Source organism: Microtus oregoni, unplaced genomic scaffold, assembly GCF_018167655.1.
Source record: "Microtus oregoni isolate MIOR12 unplaced genomic scaffold, Mior012 000036F_ref0000092, whole genome shotgun sequence".
NCBI classification, from domain to species: domain Eukaryota; kingdom Metazoa; phylum Chordata; class Mammalia; order Rodentia; family Cricetidae; genus Microtus; species Microtus oregoni.
Genome location: NW_024543095.1, coordinates 3,340,083 through 3,360,597, shown reverse-complemented (window position 1 = coordinate 3,360,597; position 20,515 = coordinate 3,340,083). Strand labels below are relative to the sequence as shown.

Below are 20,515 nucleotides of genomic sequence, written 5' to 3'. Positions count from 1 at the left end.
GGTAGCAGGCAAGCAGGCAGGTCTCTGGAGCAGAATCTGAGAGCTTACATCCGATCTACAAGTAGGAGGTAGTGCTGCATCTGCTCCAGGATCACACCTCCTAATCCTTCCCAAACAGTTCTACCAATTGGGAAGGGACCAAACATTCAAATACATGAGCTGAGGAGCTATCATTCTCGTACAAGCCACCACGAAGGTCAAACATGGTGTCAGGCTTCAGATTTCCAGGCTTCGGCCATGTGTGTATAAAATCTTTGCCATGCCTTTATAGATTAATATGCTATGTACAGGATTTCTTTCCTGGTGTATCACTAGTTATCTTTCGGCAGTAGTTAATTTTGACAGTTAACTCTCTGAGAGCAGGAGCTGCAGTCGTGATTTTCTTTGTGTTTGTGGTGTTCTTTCATGCCAAGCCTTTTCAAGGAGTGTCTATTTTCCCGGGGCAGACGGATACGTTTCACCACTGAGTGAACTCCACAGTTATAAACAGGATCTCTGGGGACAGGGGGAAAAACAAGAAACATGTGTTGGAGCTGACTTTCAATGGTCCGAGAGAAAATTATGAGACTCATTTCTGCTTCAGGACTTGAGCTCTGAAGAAAGAGCATCCATGTTTCTGGCAAGATGGGAGTGGAACTTAGAGAAAGGTGAACCGGAGTGGGGGCTGCTTCCTTCCTTTCAGATTCCACCCCTGACTTTAATCGCTCCTCTCTGAATGAGCCAGCTGGAAGAAAACGTGAAAGCAGAGTATAGAAAGCCAGATATGCGTGCACCAGAGGGGTCTTTAGCAAGCAGCGAGTCCAACCCCCTCGTTTCCAGCCCAGAAAAGGTGTAGGGAAGTCTGAGTATTCAGGATAAAGAGTACATCTGCTAACTCCTTCTTTTCCTTCCTCTGAAAAAAATTACATCTTTGCATTTTAGACTGAATTCACTGCCTGTTGCAAAACCCCATCATCTCTGGTGACACTTACAGTCAGGTGACTTCACCAAGAATGTTCCTCTGGATGAACAGGTGTGGGCCTAGCTCCATGAATACCTGAACCATTTCCCCTAGCTGCCAGTGCCCACACGAGGCCTGTCCTCTGCTTTCTTTCCCTGCAGAACTCTGCCTGCTTACTACTGTTTGAAATCTGGATGGCTTTTTATTTGGCCACATTAGGCTTTGCCCTGTGTGACACAAAATCATTGTAAAATAATGCATTATTAAGTGTGTTTTCAAATGAGGGGGAATAACCAGCAAGCTGTCAGTGATTGTTTTGCTGTTGGAAGGAAAATAAATAAGTAAAACGCGTACAAGGATGGCAGGAGAACTCCAAGGAGGGTTTCAAATACAGGCGCTTGTTACAGTTTATTGATGGAAATTTGTAAAACACGGCTCATAGTGAACCTAGGGCAATCACATAAATAACTGGCACACACGCATAGCTTGTTATTTCTTCTGTTGACACAAAGATGATAAATCCGCTAGATTATGTACATTGGCTTAGATTAGTGGACACACCACACGAAAATGAAGATCTGAAATACAGACATCACCTACTGGCTGAAATTTGGGTATTCAAGGCAGCTGACAGTCGGCCAAGTCCACAGTTAGCTACTGAATAACAGAAGAATGCCCTGGGCAAGCACTTTGATGTTTAGACATCATGTTGATCAATACAAGATCTACTTGGAATTGGAAAGGGACCAGGATTCTTATTCATCTTGATTTCTCCAATGGAGATAGAAGTATAAGACATGAAGATGGAGAGAACTGGGGAGATGGTTTGAAGACGGAGGCTGCGTGTTCGTTCCCAGCTGCCCAGACCCGAAATAATCACACAGAAACTGTGTTAATTAAAGCACTGTTTGGCCAATCACTTAGGGGTATTGCTAGCTAGCTCTTATATCTTAAATTAGCCCATTCCTATTATTTTATATTTTACCAAGAGGCTCGTGGTTTACCGGAAAGCTTCCCAGGCATCTGTCCCGTCCATGGGCTCCATGGCATCTCTCTGACTCTGCCTACTCTCTCTCTATATCTTTTCCAGCCTGACTATATTCTGTTAAGCCATTGGCCAAAAGCAGCTTCTTTATTAACCAATGGCAATAAAACCTATTAACAGCATACAGAGGGGAATCCCACATTGATGGTTCAGTTGAAACAAGGGCTACCTGAGCTCAGACACTTGCTTTAACCCATGAGAAAGCCAGGTATTGTGGCATATCCCTGTAACGCCAGCTTTGTGGGCACAGAGACCCACAGTACCTGTGGTCTTGCTAGCCAAATAGCCCAGCAATTTAGTGAATTTACGGTTCATTGAAGAGACTCTGTCTCACATAATACTGTGGAGAACAACAGAAGATGCCCGAAGTATCGCTGGCCTCCAGACACACAAGTACATGTGGTGGAGCAGATGTGGGCATGCACGTGTACTCTCAGAATGGCATGGCTGGCATCTAAACAGCACAGCACACTCACGTGTTGGCTCATTTGGCCCTTATAAAACCCCGGGAGATCTTAGAGCATGATTTATTCATATTCTTATCATCATTTTCAGAAAGTTGATACTCCTCCAAGTATGTCCCAGCCTAAAATTAAATAGCTAATAAGTTCCAAAATTACCAATATTCTCCAGGGCCTTTCTTTCATTCATTTGACAAGTATTTGTTGAGTGTCTATTATGTACCATGTCTGGTAATAATAGTGTATAGTTCTAGAAGTATGCAATAAGCAAATCAATATACATGACGTATGTGTGGAAGAAATAATAGAAGACAGGGGGAGAATAGACAGGGTGCTGTATGGTGAGTGCTGTCTAAGGAGATACATGGGTAGTTGCCTGAACAGAGGGAAAGGGAAGGAGTGGCCACAGACCTCTGAGGTGAGGTGAGATATGACCCATGCGGAGCTCTGGGATAAGAGTGCCCTTGATGAGTTTGAGGAACAGCAAGGACTCCTCTAAGACTGAGCTCACGGGGAAGGGAAAATGGTGAGAAATGTAATCAGAGCATGAAGGAGGGGTCATATCAGATGGAGTCCTTTGAAGCAAGGCTATAGAAGGAAACTTCCAGGGGTGAATTGTCAATCTAACTGATGTGTAAAGGACGGGTTGCAGGGAAACCAGCTGGGTTTCCACAGACAGCAGTAGTCAGGCTGAGAGGTGATGGGGAGAAAGACAAGAGAGCATATAGTTTCAGGAGAGCCATCACAGTTTGGAGGTGAACTGACAGGAGGTGTGAGGCTGCTTCTCACCTTTTGCCCTGAGCAGCGGAGTGAGCATGAGTATTAACTTCTGAAATCAGTTTTAGGTAAAAGGTGTAAAGATTTTGGGTTAGCCCATGTTATGTCCAAAACACTTATCAGGTAAGAAAGTGCAGAACTGGTGTGGATGAGTGAATATATTCTATTTTTAGATGAGTGTTTTGGCCTGGAGATATAAATCTCAAAAGGGAACACAAATATCCCACAGATTTTTTTCTTTACAGTTGAGCATATTTGCATACCAGGCAAAGAGAAATTCTCTAAGTGGTTCTCTAAGGAAAAAAATATCTAAGTGTTTAATTAATATAAACATGAATGGATGTCGGTTTCTTTAAAATCAGTCTGTCTATTGGTCAGCAAAGACTCCTTAGTAGGTTGTGGATTCCTTGAACTTCTTTGTCATTGGTCATTGTCCGTTGGCCAGGATCACTCACTGTGGCACAGTACAAAGTTTAGCTACAGAATTTCCCAGGCAAGGGCTGTCAGGACCTGGAGACTTTTCTTCCTGTTCAGTCTGGGACATCTGGCAAACAGGATGGGTGGCCCCTACCACCAATCTAGGAGGCACCCAAGGGCTCTGTGGCTACCGTGATGTGAGAAGTCCAAAAAGCAAGGAGGCATCAGTTGGGTCAAACATTGCACAGAGGGTCTGTAAGACCAAGACTGGGGTTGACAGTGACCTTGACATGGAGAAGCAACACAATTGTGCTTTTTACTACATTTTAGGAAAGGTGGAAGGAAGACTGTGGAGACCAACTTCTCAAGAGATTTAGCTGCAGAGTCATGATGTTAGTGACTGAAGCAGAATGTGGGGGTCAAGGGAGTTGTTTTGTTTCCTAAAGACAGTTCATGCTTTCTGTGGCTGAGATCAGCTTGGTATTTTGTAAAGGGGGTAAATCACAGATGCAGGAGCTAGGGATATCCATTGCAACAGCAGACTTCTCAGGGAAAAGGTGAGCACCTCCAAGCAGGGGCCGATACTACTGAAGAGGATAAACCGTGCGCAGATCCTTCAAATAGGAGTGATGGAAGTACACCCAGGTTCTGGTTCCTGGCCATGGGTACCTAGACTTTTGCTTCCTCAGTGAGCTACTACAGAGCAAGGTTATTAGCTGAAGACAGGAGGGAAAGGGGGGCTCTGAAAAGCTAACATGGAAATAACTGTGTTAGAGTGGTTTGGCTTGGTCAGGGAATATAGTGGGGGTTTCTGAGCGGTCCTGGGCGTTCCTGGCGGTGCACTTAAGAGAGATTTATCAGCTTCATTGTGTATTCCTCTTTCCCTCCTCAGTACTACACACAGCTACTTCAGAACATCTGTGAAGAAGCAAGAGGCAAACTCATTTAGACAGTGGGCACAGGAAGGCTACACAGAGATGGACCGTGAATCTGAACTGAGGATGGCAGGGAGTGGGTGATACAACTGCAAAAGAGAGCAGTGTCGAGAGCTTGGGGTCTTCACTCCATCTCAGTTCCAAAAAGAGTGGAAAGAGGGCTTGGGAAATCATTAGAGATGGGAAAAACCTTACAGTATTCAGTCTATAATCCCCCAGTCCAGGGGTGTTTCTTTCCCTTTGTCTCCTTAGGCCAGCAGAGGCTCACTTGGACACCCGGAAGCTCGTCTCCTGCCCACCCTTCTCCCTTTTTCCTTTTTTGCTCTTCATCCCGCAGAGTCCAAGACTCTTCCTGTTTTAGCCAGTAGCTTAAATCACATCTTCACAACTAGACAAACCAGATTCATTCCTGTTTATGATTAAACCTCTGTTTCTCAAGGATTGGGCCATGCCCACCTGTAACCTTCACTACAAATGGTTCTGTACTGCCTGTTCCAGGGAACAGCAACCTTGCCCGGGTTTCAAAAGTTTTTATAACTATCTTGAAACTCTGCCTTTGTTTCAAAAGGTTATGACTACCTTGTTCTGCTGCTCCTGTAGCTACCCCCCAATTTGCCTGCCAGATCCCCCATTTGAAACTCCCCTACACCTGAGCTATAAAAACTCGTACCTTGTACATGTTGAATGCTGACCTCTTGAACCCTGTATTAGGGGGAGGCAGCCTGTGTACACAAACTTTAAAAAGCTTGCTTTTATTAATTGCTTGCTTAAATTCATTTGGGTCGGTGGTCTTTCTCCTTGCATTTTTGGGATTAACACCCCCTCCCTTCTCTTAATTACATGACTTGCTTCTCATGGCACAGTTTTTCTTTATGCTCAAGAGCTCTCTTCCCAAAAGGAGTGAAGACAGGAAGGGGTGGGACCTCTGAAGGAAGCCATCATGCCCTTAGCCCTGCACTGTTCAGTGAGGGTTCTTTAATCTATGTATTCTAAAGTGATGCATATTCGATGAACTAAGATTAACATTGCTCTTGTCCCAATGCATCCAATCAATTTTGGAAGGCAACTTCATTGGTGTAGGCTGTGTTCTCCTCGGCATTCACACTCTCAGGCATCAGATGGGTGGGAGATTGTCCTTTTGCCTCTTCTCTCATTAGCTATTCCACCAGCTTCACCTGGCTAATCATTATGCTCACCTCCACTAGGGACCTTCTAGAGGCTCCCATGAGCCCACAGTTCTAGGAGTTCCTATAAAGGCAGTATAAAACATCCTGCTTTCTTTCCAGTCCCCAACTTGGAAGATGCCAATTTGTTAGCATTCTTGGTGGACTCTAACAATGAGTAAAGTGCTATCTGAGGAGACAAGCCACAGTGATCTTTTTGTCTCCTTATTGGGTCATGACTCAGCCCTCAGGGACTTTCCTTTTCAATGCTTTCAGATTTTTGTTTTTTAAAAAACCTAAATATATTAACTGGACCTCTTCCAGGTAAAAAGTCATTTGCCATTCTGTGCCCTCTCAGAGAGTCCTAAGTGCTTCCTAAACTCTATCCCACCCCCTTGATTCTTCTTATCTAGGAAGAAGTAAATATCATTCCCAAACAGAAAGGTTATGAAAAATGACATCATTGGCAAACATTGTTGCCAATGTTTGGTGTTGCTTTGGGATTGCTTCAAGTTTAGTGAAGCTGATGGCTCAGTACGGAGTTGGCACTTTTTGTCTATACTCACTGCAGAGACTTGGTTGTCATCATCTTCCTGGACCCATCACACTGTGGCCATGCTTGGTCGTAACCCCTTGAACAGTACTTATGGGGCCCTGGCAGGCATTGTAAGGAGCATGTATGTGTGTGTGCATGTGTGCTCCTATGTATGAGTTGTAATAGCATGTAAGAGTTGTAGATTCATGTAGAGGCCAAGACAAGCTCGGTATTCCTCAGTAACTGTCCACCTTGTTTTCTTTTCTTTTCTTTTTTTATTGAGAAAAGGAAAAAAAGTTTCAGCCTCCTCCCAGCCTCCCATTTCCCTCCCCCTCCTCCCACTCTTCTTCCCCTCCCCCCACTCCTCTCCCCCTCCCTCTCCAGTCCAAAGAGCAGTCAGGGTTCCCTGCCCTGTGGAAAGTCCAAGGTCCTCCCCCCTCCGTCCATGTCTAGGAAGGTGAGCATCCAAACTGGCTAGGCTCCCACAAAGTCAGAACATGAAGTAGGATCAAAACCCTGTGCCATTGTCCTTGGCTTCTCATCAGCCCTCATTGTTCGCCATGTTCAGAGAGTCCGGTTTTATCCCATGCTTTCTCAGTCACAGTCCAGCTGGCCTTGGTGAGCTCCCAATAGATCAGCCACACTGTCTCAGTGGGTGGGTGCACCCCTCGTGGCCCTGACTTCCTTGCTCATCTTCTCCCTCCTTCTGCTCCTCATTGGGACCTTGGGAGCTCAGCCCAGTGCTCCAGTGTGGGTCTCTGTCTCATGCTCAACCTCCTTAGCAATCAGGGAAATGCAAATCAAAACAACTTTGAGATATCATCTTACACCTGTCAGAATGGCTAAAATCAAAAACACCAATGATAGCCTTTGCTGGAGAGGCTGTGGAGGAAGGGGTACCCTCATCCATTGCTGGTAGGAATGCAATCTTGTGCAACCACTTTGGAAATCAGTGTGGCGGTTTCTCAGGAAATTCGGGATCAACCTACCGTTGGACCCAGCAATACCACTCTTGGGAATATACCCAAGAGATGCCCTATCATATGACAAAAGCATTTGTTCAACTATGTTCATAGCAGTATGATTTGTAATAGCCAGAACCTGGAAACAACCTAGATGCCCTTCAATGGAAGAATGGCTGAAGAAAGTGTGGAATATCTACACATTAGAGTACTATGCTGCGGTAAAAAACAATGACTTCTCGAATTTTGCATGCAAATGGATGGAAATAGAAAACACTATCCTGAGTGAGGTAACCCAGACCCAAAAAGATGAACATGAGATCTACTAACTCATAATTGGTTTCTAGCCATAAATAAGGGTCGCGGAGTCTACAATTGCTGAATCCACCTTGTTTTCTAAAACAGGATCTCTCTCACTAGTCTGTGACTTGCTGAGTAGGTGAAGCCCCTGGGAGTCACCTATCGTCCCTGTCTCTCTGGGGACAGGTCTATAAGCATGTGCCACTGTCTGGGTGTGGCAGTTTATGCCTTAAATCCTAGCAGAGAGGACGCAGAGGCAGATAGATTTCTATAAGTATGAAGTTAGCCTGGTCTACATGGCAAGTTCCAGTCTAGCCAGGGCTGCATAGCGAAACCCTGTCTCAAAACAAAACAAAACCCAACCAAACCAAAAGAAAAACACACATATGCCACCATATTTACCTGCTTTTTTGGGATGGTGGGATCTGAACTCAGGCCCTTATGCTGGCCTATCAAGTACTTTATTGAATGAGCTATATTATAGCTTGATTTATTAATGTTAATATTGGAGACAGTCTTCCTATATACCTATTCTGGATCCAAGTTCATCCCAAGTGCTGGCATTACAAAGTATGATATCACTTATAGTCATATTGTTGATTTTTTAAGCTGTCTAACACTAAGAGAACTCATGTAGCCTTGTGTCCCCTTGGATGAGATAGCTTCTCCCTATAGCTCACTTGCATAATTCCGGTGCCTTTACCATTACTTCCTCTGGGCCATTTCACAGAAATGCTGGAGGACGAGGTAGCTCCCAATTCACTTCTACTTTCTGTCGACCAGATGTGAGAGGAGAGGAAAGATCTCTTCCCTGGGCACTCAGGAGTTGGTGCTTCCATGTCAGCTCTGTGGGACAGGGAGAGAGTTCATTTTTTCCTAGAAGGTACCAGTTAGAGTTTGAGGAGTATGTGGCCCCGTGCTCAGCTTTTCCGAAGCGCCCAGAGAAAGAATGGAGGATGTAACAACAGAGGACAGCTATGGGCATCCGGGCCAGAGCTTTTCAAAGCGTCCGACATAAGGTCGATTCTGAAAGGAAAGGAGAGGAGGGACGCTGCTTTCAAACCATTACATGTGGCCGGCACACTATTGACTGAGCAATCTTCCCAGCCTGCGGTTTTGTTCCTGCTGCCTTGTTTTGAAGACAGTCTGCAGTCCTGAATTGCCACTGCTCCAGAAGGTGCCTAAGAGGTGGCAAGGCAGAAACTGGGGAAGGGCTTTGGTTCCTCCTCCCGTTGCTGACTCCTCTCCTTTACCAGGCCCTGAGGTGGCTTACGTTACAGCTGGCTGGAGCGGCAGGTCAGCTAACTCAGGGCAGAGCCTGGTCTGTGCTCTGGTCTGGATTCCCTCACTTGCCTCTTCGTTCTCAGTTGTTGCGCCTAAAAAAAATGGAGAGGGTGATGCCCAGCTCGAAATGTCACTGTGCTGTGACTGTCATGTCACAGGACTAAAGGACAGAGCAGGATTAGCACCGCAGAAACCGCAGAAGCTCCAGCTCCCACCTTCCCCTCTCCGCTCCCCTAACCTCACCACACATCTATCCACTGAACAACTCATTCTCCAACCCTTCCTCCTTTAACACGAAAAGCTTTGCCCACCATAAAACATTAGGAAATAGTGATGGATTTGGGGATTTTCAGGGAAGAATGGTGTATGAGCACGCAGTCTGCTCATTTGCCTTGTAGATAGATTCTAATGACTTTTCGCCACAAAACCCACTTGAGGTTCTGTTAAATAAAGAACTAATGCCACTTTGCTCTTTTCTCTCAACCCCTTTTTTTCACTCATGCAAATCAGAAACATTCGTCCTCTGTGGCTCCCTGGCCTCTTGGATATGAGAAACCCATCACGCAGCGTTTTTTTTTTCTCCCCTCCCTGAAAATAGCATAATTGTCAAGTACTCGTAACTTCTGAGTGCAATTTCAACCCTCTCATTGATAAGGCAATAACCCAAGCAAACAACATCAGATGAAGTCGCAAGCCTGAGTGTGGGGATGGAGGCAGTATTTGAAAGAGATGAATCGAAGTTCCCTATAAAGTTGCACAAATTCTTACCAGCAGAACAGACTTTGGATAGAGCTATTAGACTGAGCCATTAAGCTGCCTGGCTTCTAGTTCATCTTCCAGAGAGCCTTGGCATGGACTTCCTACAGTATTCAGGCTCCTCAGATATGGCTCCGCTTGACAGAAAATGCACATCACAGTGCCTCAGTCAGCTCAGTCTGTTTGTGCCCTGATTGGTCCTCCTTGGCTCATCTTTCTGCTGAGTGTCATGGAAGCCTACGATGGACTTCTGTTTGAACCGTTGTCGAACGACAACTCTAAGATCCATCCTATGCACAAGGGTCAGTGGTCTCTCCTTTGTTTTTGTGTCCAGGTCACAGTTCCGTGGAGTCACCCAAAGGAATGCCTTCTCCTCCTGATAACTTTGTGTGGAATCTGACCTGGACAATGAAGGACTCCTTTCCTTTTCTGTCCCATCGCAGCCGATACGGTAAGTGTATGTTTGACGGTTGTCTGTGATACACTGTCACTATTGTTTGGTTACAGAAAGTCTGAGATTCCATTTGTGATCGTTAGTGATCCAGGAGTCCCTCAGTCTCCTATAGCAGATCACATCCACTGTACCCTCTGTCCCTCAAGGATGCTCAAGGATACCATCAGACCATTCAACTAAGATGTTTATATTGCTTGTGAGTCCTGGAGGAAGCCAAGGGCTTTGTGGTTCTCATATTCCATCCTCCAAGCCTTCCTGGTACATGGACTCCTGATATCCCTTCACCATTCTTTTGATGGAACATTTATTTATATCTGATTGTAGCTTTTGGATTTAACGTTCTGACTTTAGCATCCCTACGGACCTTGTTCTCCTAAGAGGGGATTGTAATTAGGAAGGGCACAGGTCTTCCAGGGTCCCTTCAGTGCTCCATCTTATCTGGCTAACTTCTGTTCTCAGACAGGTTATTTGACATTATCTCTGCTCACTTGATTGTGCAACAGCCTCAGAGGTCAAGAGAACTGGTCCAGTTCCAGTGTTTACAGGAACTAATCTTCACAGTGGGCGCTCTAGCCACAAAGCTGGGATTTCTTGCTTATAGTCTTCTTCCCCCAAGAGGCCACCAACTCCTTCTGTGAGCTATTGTACTGTGAGCCCTCAGGAAGTTGACTCATTCTCAGAGCTCCAGCCTGAAAGCTTGCTGTGGAGGGGGCTCTGTCATTGGAACATCAGGGTTAGAGGAGAATTGTGACTTTTCCAGAAAACACCTTCATTTCTTCAGCTCTCTTGGTATAAGCCCCTCAAGGTCAGGTAATATGTTTATGCCCCCATTTTATTCTTTCTCTGGAAGATACTGCTAAAGGCTTATTTATGTATGATGAATGGATGCAGAAGGCTTCCTGATACAGAATTCTCTCATCAGACCTAATTCAATTAAGTATTTATGAACCCAGTACAGCGCTGAGTTCTAGATGCCCTTCTGGGCATATTTACCTATTCCTGCTTCTTAGTCTCTGCCCTTGGGCCTAACCTATTTAAAGCACACCTAACAGAGATGTTCCACCCCTGTAGAAGCCCTCCAGTCGGAAGCCTGCCATCCCTCCCCTCACCTATTACACAGTTAGTCTTGGCTTTTATTAATGGCACCTTTCATTTCAAATTGAAAGAAAGAAATGCATTAAACCCCCGTGGGCAGTTTGGGATTCTACTCTGAGCTGAGATGCAGCTTGCCACTTCTAAGTATCCCTAGGGGGAGGGAAGACTCGGTGGTTCTTTGGGAGATTCCACAGATGGGTTGCTTCATGATTTTATTTAAACTAGACGCACACACGAATGCCATCCTATGATAAGACCAAGTATCTGTAAATAATTGAAAGCTGGTCCTTTGTGCAGTTGGTGTTGTCACCAAGGTCGCTAGACATACAGTATAACTGGTCTTCAGGTAACACTCAGAGTACCCGCTCAGATTCATTCACTGTCTCTATAGGAAAACTTTAATGAAGTTTAGAATGTCTAAAAGTCTAGCTCATGTGTGTCATAGAAAACAACTATTGGTTCCCTATGGAGGCCATTGAAAGAGGGAGAAAGCCATGGGGGCTTATGAGGACTCAATTAGCTACCACTTGCACTTGGTAAACCCACTTCCAATCTCGGAGCCCCGCCTTCCTGGTCAGTACATTGAAAGGCTGAGATAATGGTGGTAAAATATAGATCAAGATGTTTCTTAAGATCTCTTTCAAACTGTCCTCATGGCCCAGAACCTTATGATTTCCCTTCTTTGTTGAGTAGATTCAAACCATAGGTCAGTTAGTGTCCAAATGCTGGACCAAGGTGTCACCGTCAGTGTCATTATTAGTGTTGATTCATGGGAGAAGGACTGGTGGCTCCTTGATGAACTTTAGTGATGTTTTCAGATCCTTTCTATCTTTTGGCCGTATTTAATTCTGTGGGACTCAGGGAGACTGCATGGCCTCCATCAAGACTTACACTTCCATCTCCATAGCTGTGTGGCTAGCCCCATGCCGGATGCTGGAGCTGATGTAAACTCAAAAGTCCAGAAGACTGGTCCCTGACCTCTCAGAGTTAATAGGCCAGATAAATAATTCTGTAGGCAGCTAATCCCTTTGCCAGTGAGTGACACTGAAGATTCACCCTGAGACCTGTCACAGAGAAAGCTAATGGCAGACCTAAGGCCAGACTCTTAGCTCCCAACGGTGTTTTGTGGGGGTTCAGCCTACATGTCTATGAATCAAAAAGGCCAGCAGGCTTGTAGGTGATAAATCCATACCTTTCATCTGCCAGGAAAGACATTTTAAGAAATGTTAACAACTTCATTAATTTTAAGTCCTCAAACATGGACAGAGAAATTTGACTGGAAAATTGCTGCCCGAAGGGGTAGCTCTGCAGATTGAGAGAGACCATGGAGTCTTGGTCAGCGTACTGAGGAACTTCACGTTCCCTTGTCTGGCTTAGGTGGCATCCTGGTGGACAGGTGGGGGCAGCGAGAGCAGCATCAACAAGCCACCCACGGGTGACGTGATTGACAGCGACAAGCCAGTCCTCTCTCAGGCAAGCTGTCCACCCTGAGTGGAGAGTGGCTTTCTTTTTGCTGGCATTTTATAGGAAGAGACGAGGTAGAAAGAGGCTAATAAGATTTACTCACCCCTTGCCTGTGATTATCTGCTTGAGGAAAAAGTTTGACCTACCTTTTTGAAGGCCTCCAATATTTCTTCTAATTTACGTCGGGGCCTTTTCTGTTGTATAAAATATATTCTCTTCAGTGGCACTCAGTATCAGATTCCAGCTCTCTCTGGCCTCTGTCTTGAATGACGATAGCCCGCTAATTTTATCATGGGGAGCTGAGAGCTGCACATTCCTCTCCAAAGGCTTGGAAACAGGGAGGACATCTGAAGACAGATTTTTCCTCCTCGTATTTCCTTTTATCATTGGCTCTTAGGTCTGTGGACTTAATTATGGGCTTGGCTGAGGGATTAGCCTCTGAGTTGGAGCTCAGCTACAAATGTCCTTCCTCAGGGCCCCCAGGATGCTCTAAGAATACAGTCGGGCTTGCAAAAGGAAGCCTGATCACCTTGGGTTCTAGAGTCACAGAGACAGATGGTGCTCTTCCTAACTTTAACTCTCATGTTTGCCCACTCTGGTGATAAGGAATCAATGAGGTATTTTATTTCATTACCATATGTATGCATGTTTTATGCACCAGTATGTTCACGTGTGTGCAAGCGCATATGTGTGAATGTCAGAGGCCAACTTTGGTGGTCATTCTTAGGAACACTGTCTACATCTTTTGAGACAGGCTCTCTCATTGGTCTGGAGCTCCCCAGTTAGACTAGACTGGCTAACCACTGGGTCCTAGTAATCCTCCTGTCACCGCCTCCCCAGCGCTGGGATTCTATGCATGGGCTATCATGCTGGCATTTTGCTCCTATTTGTGGAGCGAAACACCCTACTGACTGAGCTATACCCCAGCCTCTGGATCAATATTTTAAACAGAATGCCTGAAGATTCTTCCCCAGGTGACCGAGACAAAGGGTATTTTCATTTGTTGTTTTTCAAAACTGTGGTACTTTACAAAATCCTCTCCCATGCATTTTTGCTCATTTAAATGTCATTATGAAATTACAGCGGTAGGAAATTATTCTATTTTCCAGGTTTACAGAAATGTCAATGGAAAGCGGAAGGAGTTTATTCGTAGGGCTCTTAAGCTACAGAGGGGTGAACTCAAAAACCTCAGATTCTCTCATCCCATGCTGTGTGTTCTGACACATCACAAAGCTGTTTCAAATTGGGCCACAGAGAGCTCTTCCTGAATGACCCAGCATTGGAGCTGAATGATCAGGCTGATGTCTAAAACCTTGGCTATCTGTAGAACAAACATTTGATGTCTCGGAATTGAAACCATTCCTGGCAGGCTAGGCAATTCACCTCCCAGGAAGCATGTGGGTTGTGTCACTTGGCACTATAAACAATCTTATATACTTACTTACTTTTCCATTTCAGACCGTGGTCCTTATTATGGGTCGCATTGTGTTACCCCCAAAGATGTTCAAGTCCTAAGGCCCCAGTACCTGTGAATGAGACTTTATTTAGCACAGTATCTTTGCAGCTGTAATCAAGTTTAAACGATGACACAGGGATTCGCTGTGCCCAGATGTCATGTGGCTTCTGGACTTATAAGTAGAGAAACCGCAGACACAGATATCCACCAGGCGAATATCCTGTGACTGAGAATTCAGAGACTGCAGCCATGCTTTGGATGCCAATGAAGACCAAGGATGCTGGCAGGAATACAAGCTAAAAGAAAGGTATGGATTGGTGCCTCCTCCAGACCTTTAAAGGCAACATGGACCTGATGGGTGCTTGATTTCAAAGATCTGGCCCCAGATCCATGGGAGAATAACATTTTCTTATTTTAAGGAGTCCAGTTGGTCTTTGTTAAGTCATCCCTAAGAATAAAGTTCAAACCTCCACCCCCACCAAACTCACAACAATCTCACTAAGTGAAATATTCCTCCTGACACCCGAGCATAAGAAGACATTGTTGGCCTTTGAATAAATTTCTATTGAAACTTTGTCTTCTTTTGGGACCAGAGGGACCGATCTAATTTAGGGACTGGTGCTTTTGGAGAGAAAAATTAGACTTTTTAATTACTTCCCCTGCTACCACCACCATCTGACTTGTTAATGTATCAATTTCTTCGATTGAAAAGACTGGGTCAATTAAATCTATCTCTCAAAAAAAAAATTAACCTAACACAGAGTCAGAAGTGGGAAACAGAAGGACTCTCTAGTTCCCCTGTGGGAATGACTTCAGCACTCGAGCAGGAAGTCAGTTTGATCACATTTCTGGAATTACATATTTAATATGACTGCCTACAATCAGCCATTCCGGCCTTCAGGAGCCTGGCGTCACTGAAAGGCAGCCCCCATCCTCCTCCATGAGCCATTGTCAGGCTGAAAGTTTCCTTCGTGACTCTTCTGCCCTGTCCAGGAGATCCTTTTGTGTTCCTCTCCCAGCCCTGTTCCACTGAGCTGAGAAATCAAGTTATTTCCTAGCTCATACATCTGTATTCTTATCTGCAAGATGGCAAGAAAAAGACCTCTGGATGCATTCACCAAAAATGCTGAGTCCCAGAGGGAACAATAATGCTAGCAGTCATACAAGACCCAAGAACATGGACCATCTGTCACCTCAAGGCCATGACCTGCTGGGAGCCAATGAAATCAACCCACAAAAATTCAATAGAAAGCAGCTGGCTTAGAAGAAGTATGTTTAAAATGCTCCTCTTAGTCATATGCCTTTAAAATGAAGATGCATGGAGCCAGTGAATAAATATGAATGAACATTTTATGTAAAGGCGCTTTGAGCAAAGGAGAGGCAAGAAGGGAAAACTGTCTGAATAAAAGAGCAGAGAATGATTGACCAACTAGCATACATATGAGAAAAGCAGGCCCGGAGAAACCCACGGAAAATACTTGTCACAGACAGAGAAGAAAAGAGACGGGGAGAGGGAGGGAATGAGGATGACTTTCCATGGCTAACTGATCTCTAATTGTCACATATTCCGTGTCCTGTAGCCTGGTTTCCAGCTGTCACCCTGGGACCCTACTACTCATTCCAACCTTGCCCTTCCTCTTGGTTATTGTTGCATCTTTATATGGCCTAGGTCATTCCCCACCGCTTGGTGTGTTTCCAGCAACCCAGGGAATTAGTGGGAGCATTCGTTATTGAACACCCACTGTGCACCAGGTTATGTTCTAAATGTCACTGATAAGGTCAAATGGGATCCTTTTCCTTTCTTCAAGGGACTCTGGAGGAAGAGGTAGCCTGCCTGTTCTGATAGGTGCAGCTGTGGAGGCATGTCTCAAGCCACCCTGGGGCACAGAGGTGGAAGAACCAGTTCCGAGAGGACTCAGGGAGGGAGACCTTGTAGACATAGGGACAGCTAAGCTCTAGGCCTTGGGCTTCATGAACACCGAAGGGACCACTGGTGAGGGCCTTCTGGGTAAGGAGAACATGGAGGTAAAGACAAAGGCAAGACCAGGTTGAGCTTTGTGATGCAGAGTGTAGATGAACTGGGAGGGGCCAGCAAGGTCAGAACAGGGTTGCTTCTGAGTGCTCTCAGGGCTTAGACCTGAGCCTCCCTCCCTGTGAAAGCAAGGCTTTGGAGGCTGTGGTGGTTTGAATAAGAATGCTTCCCAGAGACTCCTATATTTGAATACTTAGTCACCAGGGAATGACACTCATTGATAGGATTAGGAAGATTAAGAGATGTGGCCTTCTTGGAGAAAGTGTGTCACTGAGGGTGGGCTTTGAAGTTTCAAGAGCCCATGCCAAGCCCAGATCTCTGCCTCCAGATCATGATATGGCTCTCAGTTACTGTTTCAGTACCTATTGGCATGCTGCATGCTTCCCACCATGACGAGAATGAACTAAACCTCTGAAACTATAATCAAGTCCCAATTAAATGCTTTGGTCATGGTGTCTCTTCACAGCAGTAGCGCAGAGACTAAGACAGAGGGACATTGGGGTCATAACAAAGATCCCTCTTCTTGAGCATCCACTTGAATGACTGAGTAGATGGAGAAAAGCAAAGACAGAAAAGCAGCCAGGCGATGGTGGCACATGCCTTTAATCCCAGCACTTGGGAGGCAGAGGCAGGCGGATCTCTGTGAGTTCGAGACCAGCCTGGTCTACAAGAGCTAGTTCCAGGATAGGCTCCAAAACCACAGAGAAACCCTGTCTCGAAAAACCAAAAGAAAAAAAAAAAGCAACATTTAGCGATAAGAGGGGGCAACCAAGGCATCAAGAGGGAGGGGGCAGGTGTCTAGATCCATGTCGGAGAAGTTACATTTAAAATAACTTCAGGATATCTAGGAGGAAATGGCCAGTGGAGAGTTGGGAAGTCCTTTCCCCTCTCCTCAACCTGCAAGAATTACATTCAGCAGCTATGAGCGAGGTGCAGAGTTTTGTTTTGACAGCTTTGAGACACCTGAGCTGTTGTATAGAGAAAATTTCTAACCAACCTAGAAAGGGAAGTGCCCAAGGCATATGCAGAAAAGTGACTGATGGACGTGGGAGGCAGCCCTCTTAAAATGAAATATTTTGTCAGGAACGACCTCAGATGAAAACACACACATCAGAAGAGACCTCTCCTGTGTAGGACTTTAGCCAGCCCATTTAGAAAGATGACTAGAATAATTTCATTGGTGAGATATTCATAGGAATTGCAAGCTGTTAGGGCCCACAGCTGTCTGGTCAAATAGCTTCATCTTTTGGACGAGGAGGGGAAGACCCCGTGGTGCCCGGATTATCTGCAGGGCCATGGCGAAGTGCAGACTAAAACCTAGGCAGCTTCTTCATCTCCCTGTACCTTACCTCTCTATGGTCGAGGCATGGTCATGGCGCATTCTGTGCCTGCATTCACATGGAATTCCTCGTACATCAGCCTGAACTATTGCTTTACCTATCTCATTATTGGGCATCGTAAGTCTCTGTCAGCCTGGCAGGGTTATGTTGCCCCAAGAATTGTTTCAATGTGCAGCAGTAACCTCCTTGTAGAGATGAACTTCTTGCCAGGCTTAGTGGAGGTGCCTCATAACTACCCAGGGAACATCAAAATATAGATTCCTGGGGTCACTGCAATGGGAATAAGCTTGACAGTCATGGGCTTTTGCTTTACCTCCTCGTTGCCAACTTTCACACTTTAACCTCTTGCATAATCACCGCACTGATGGTCTCCTAGAATCTGCCCAAAGACGAAATACAGAGCAGCGAGGGAAAGGAATCCCGATTGGATCCTGACTCCCATTCTCAGGTGTTTTCTTACTTTCAATTACAGCCCTACTTTCTTTGGTTCTGTTTCCCCCACCACCACCCATAAAGAATTACAGATGATCAACGTCTTTGAGAGAGAAAGAATCAGATGACATCCTGCATAGGTCCCAATCCCAAGAAGTCAGCTGTGGGCTGATGCACATATGAGGAAAGCCAAGTGTACTCAATAGGTTATAATACATATTTGCACACATACATATGCACATGCACATGTATATTATACTTGGAACAATAATGACTAAATAAGAGAGCATTAATTTGGGGGGCATGGGAGGAGAGGAAAGTGGAGCAAGGGGTGATGTAGATGCAGTGTTCGTGTATAAAGTGCTCAAAAATATAAAGTTATGAGGAAAGATATGAATGTGTTCAGAGCTCAGGTGTTTCATTAGTGCTTTCTGAACTCCATCCAGTGGGAGCAGTATCCTGTGTTTTGGTGTCATTCATATACATATGTATGTATGTATGTATATATGTATGCATATGTGTGTATGCCTAAAGTTTTGTGCTTAAAACTTATGAATATCTAGTTTTCCCTCTCACAGCCTGAAAATATTTTTTATCTTTAATCATGATGCCATAAACTATAGTATGATTTCAAAACTCACAAAATCGTACTGTTGGGCAATGTTAGTTCCATGTCCAGCTCAAATCTTTTTCTATCCTTTGTTCTCAGCAAACTTCCTGGTAATTCCTTTACTATCTGTTGAAATCTTATCAGTCTTCAAGATGCTATGCACATATTGCCCGGCTTCTTTGTGTGTCCTCCTAGCTGTTCTGAGTCTGCATAACTTTAAGAGTTAGATACGGGCTAGCCCATCTCATCAGTTGGGCCGCAGTCTATGACAGGTAGGGCACATGCCAGGGCAGCCTGGTGTTCACCTATTTCGCTATTGTCATCAACTGGGAACCCTCAGGCTTGCTTGCAACAGTCAGCAGATTCGGCTCTCCAGAGACATGGTAGTAAGTGAGAGAAGCATCTTCTCAGGTTCCCTTGTCCATCAGCTTCCTCCCGTTGCCATGGATGCCACATGGCTCAGAGCTTTTCTCCTGGGTTCTCATCTCAAGAATCTCAGTCACAAAGATCCTTTTAGAGAGGTGTCATATTGACTGGTGGTACAAGCTGCTAAAGTTTCGCCATGTCCTCTGAGCTCTTGTTTATTCTGTCTGAGACCTCCCACTTCAACACATCCACACTCAAATAGAGTAAGAGCACACATAAGTGTTTCCTACAAACTGAGATCATGAACTGGAGGACCAAGATGAACTCAAGCCTCAGCCCTCTTACTTTTCTAGACTGAAGTCCATACCACCTTGGCCAAGCCACCAAGACATAAGACTGTCTTATGCCTCAGTTTTCCCTTCCTAAAATGAGGATGAGCTTGTTAATCTCAGTATACCTGTCATTTTTAATTACTTCCAACAATTTTTTTTTCCTGAGATAAAGAACAGAGTCTCATTCTTTACTGTCTACAGATTGTGTAGATGGAAACATGGTGATGACTATGGATGAAAGAAATGAGAATTAAGCTTTCTGTGCCATCTACCACCCCTCTGTGAACTCATGCTCACGTGCCTCCCCCTCCAAGGCAGTGTTTATGTGATTGATTGATTAAAGGAGACTTGGCCCATCTTCTCTGCAGCTTGATTGTGAGCAAAACAGATGTCTTGAGTTGAGTGATTGGTTCCCAGATGCATCCCAGGACACAGGACGATGGGAAGGGAGTGAATGATTTCAAGTCCCAGGCCCCATGACAAATGAACAGTAGGTGTGAGTGAGGGGCGGAGAGGGGCCGGGTTGGGTATTTAGTGTTATGAAGTGAGTGGCCAGATGTTTATGGCAGCTGGTGGATTAATACCAAAGGTGACTGTTGGGCCAAGTGTCCCTTTAGGAAATTATCCAGGAAGAGGAAGTAGCCATCCTCAATCATCTAAGCTTGGGATGGAAGGAAGAACTCCCAGCTTCCTGCTGCCCAGTTGGTGAGAGCCGTGTTAGAGAACTTGCTTTGGCTACCTTCCCAAAGGGGGTGATTAGTCTTAGCATGATAGTTATAGAAGAAAATTGAAATTGCTTTATCTCACCACTTCATTTCCTGATTAGGAAACAGAGCTCTATGCAGATTAAATGCCATGCATGAAGTTGCATGATCTCAGTTGATGTCTTCTGGAGGACGCGTTGAGTGATGAACATTTACCCACCCCTTTGCCTTCACACCTTTAAATGAAATAATGTTTGACACAGTCTTGCCCTCAGCATTATGCATCCAGTGCTACCACTGACCGCTTTACCCACCTAAAGCTAGCCATGACAGCAATCTGTTGGTTTGATGGAGAGACCATTTCTTAATGTGTAAAAGGAGACTGCTTGTACATTTCCAGCCGCCCAGACCCAAATAACCACACAAAACTATATTAATTATAACACTGTTTGGGCAATAGTTCAAGCATATTCCTAATTAGCTCTTATATCTTAAATTAATTCATTTCTATTAATTTGGGTATCACCATGAGACTATAGCCTACTGGTAATTTTCTGGTGTATAGCAGCTATATAGCATAAATATGATTCTGCCGACTCTCTATATATATCTCCTTAGGATTTCTGTCCTGGTTTTATTCTGCCCTGACACAGGT

At 45.0% G+C, this 20,515-nt stretch overlaps 1 protein-coding gene across 1 annotated transcript in view; it reads left to right on the top strand.

Moving 5' to 3' along the window:
* Positions 1 to 20,515, top strand: part of Alk (ALK receptor tyrosine kinase) — a 737,647-nt gene that overhangs the window by 200,689 nt on the left and 516,443 nt on the right. Inside the window, exon 2 of the mRNA XM_041630919.1 lies at positions 9,910 to 10,026. Within this exon, the coding sequence (XP_041486853.1) occupies positions 9,910 to 10,026 (117 nt within the window). The remainder of the gene's footprint in view (positions 1 to 9,909; positions 10,027 to 20,515) is intronic.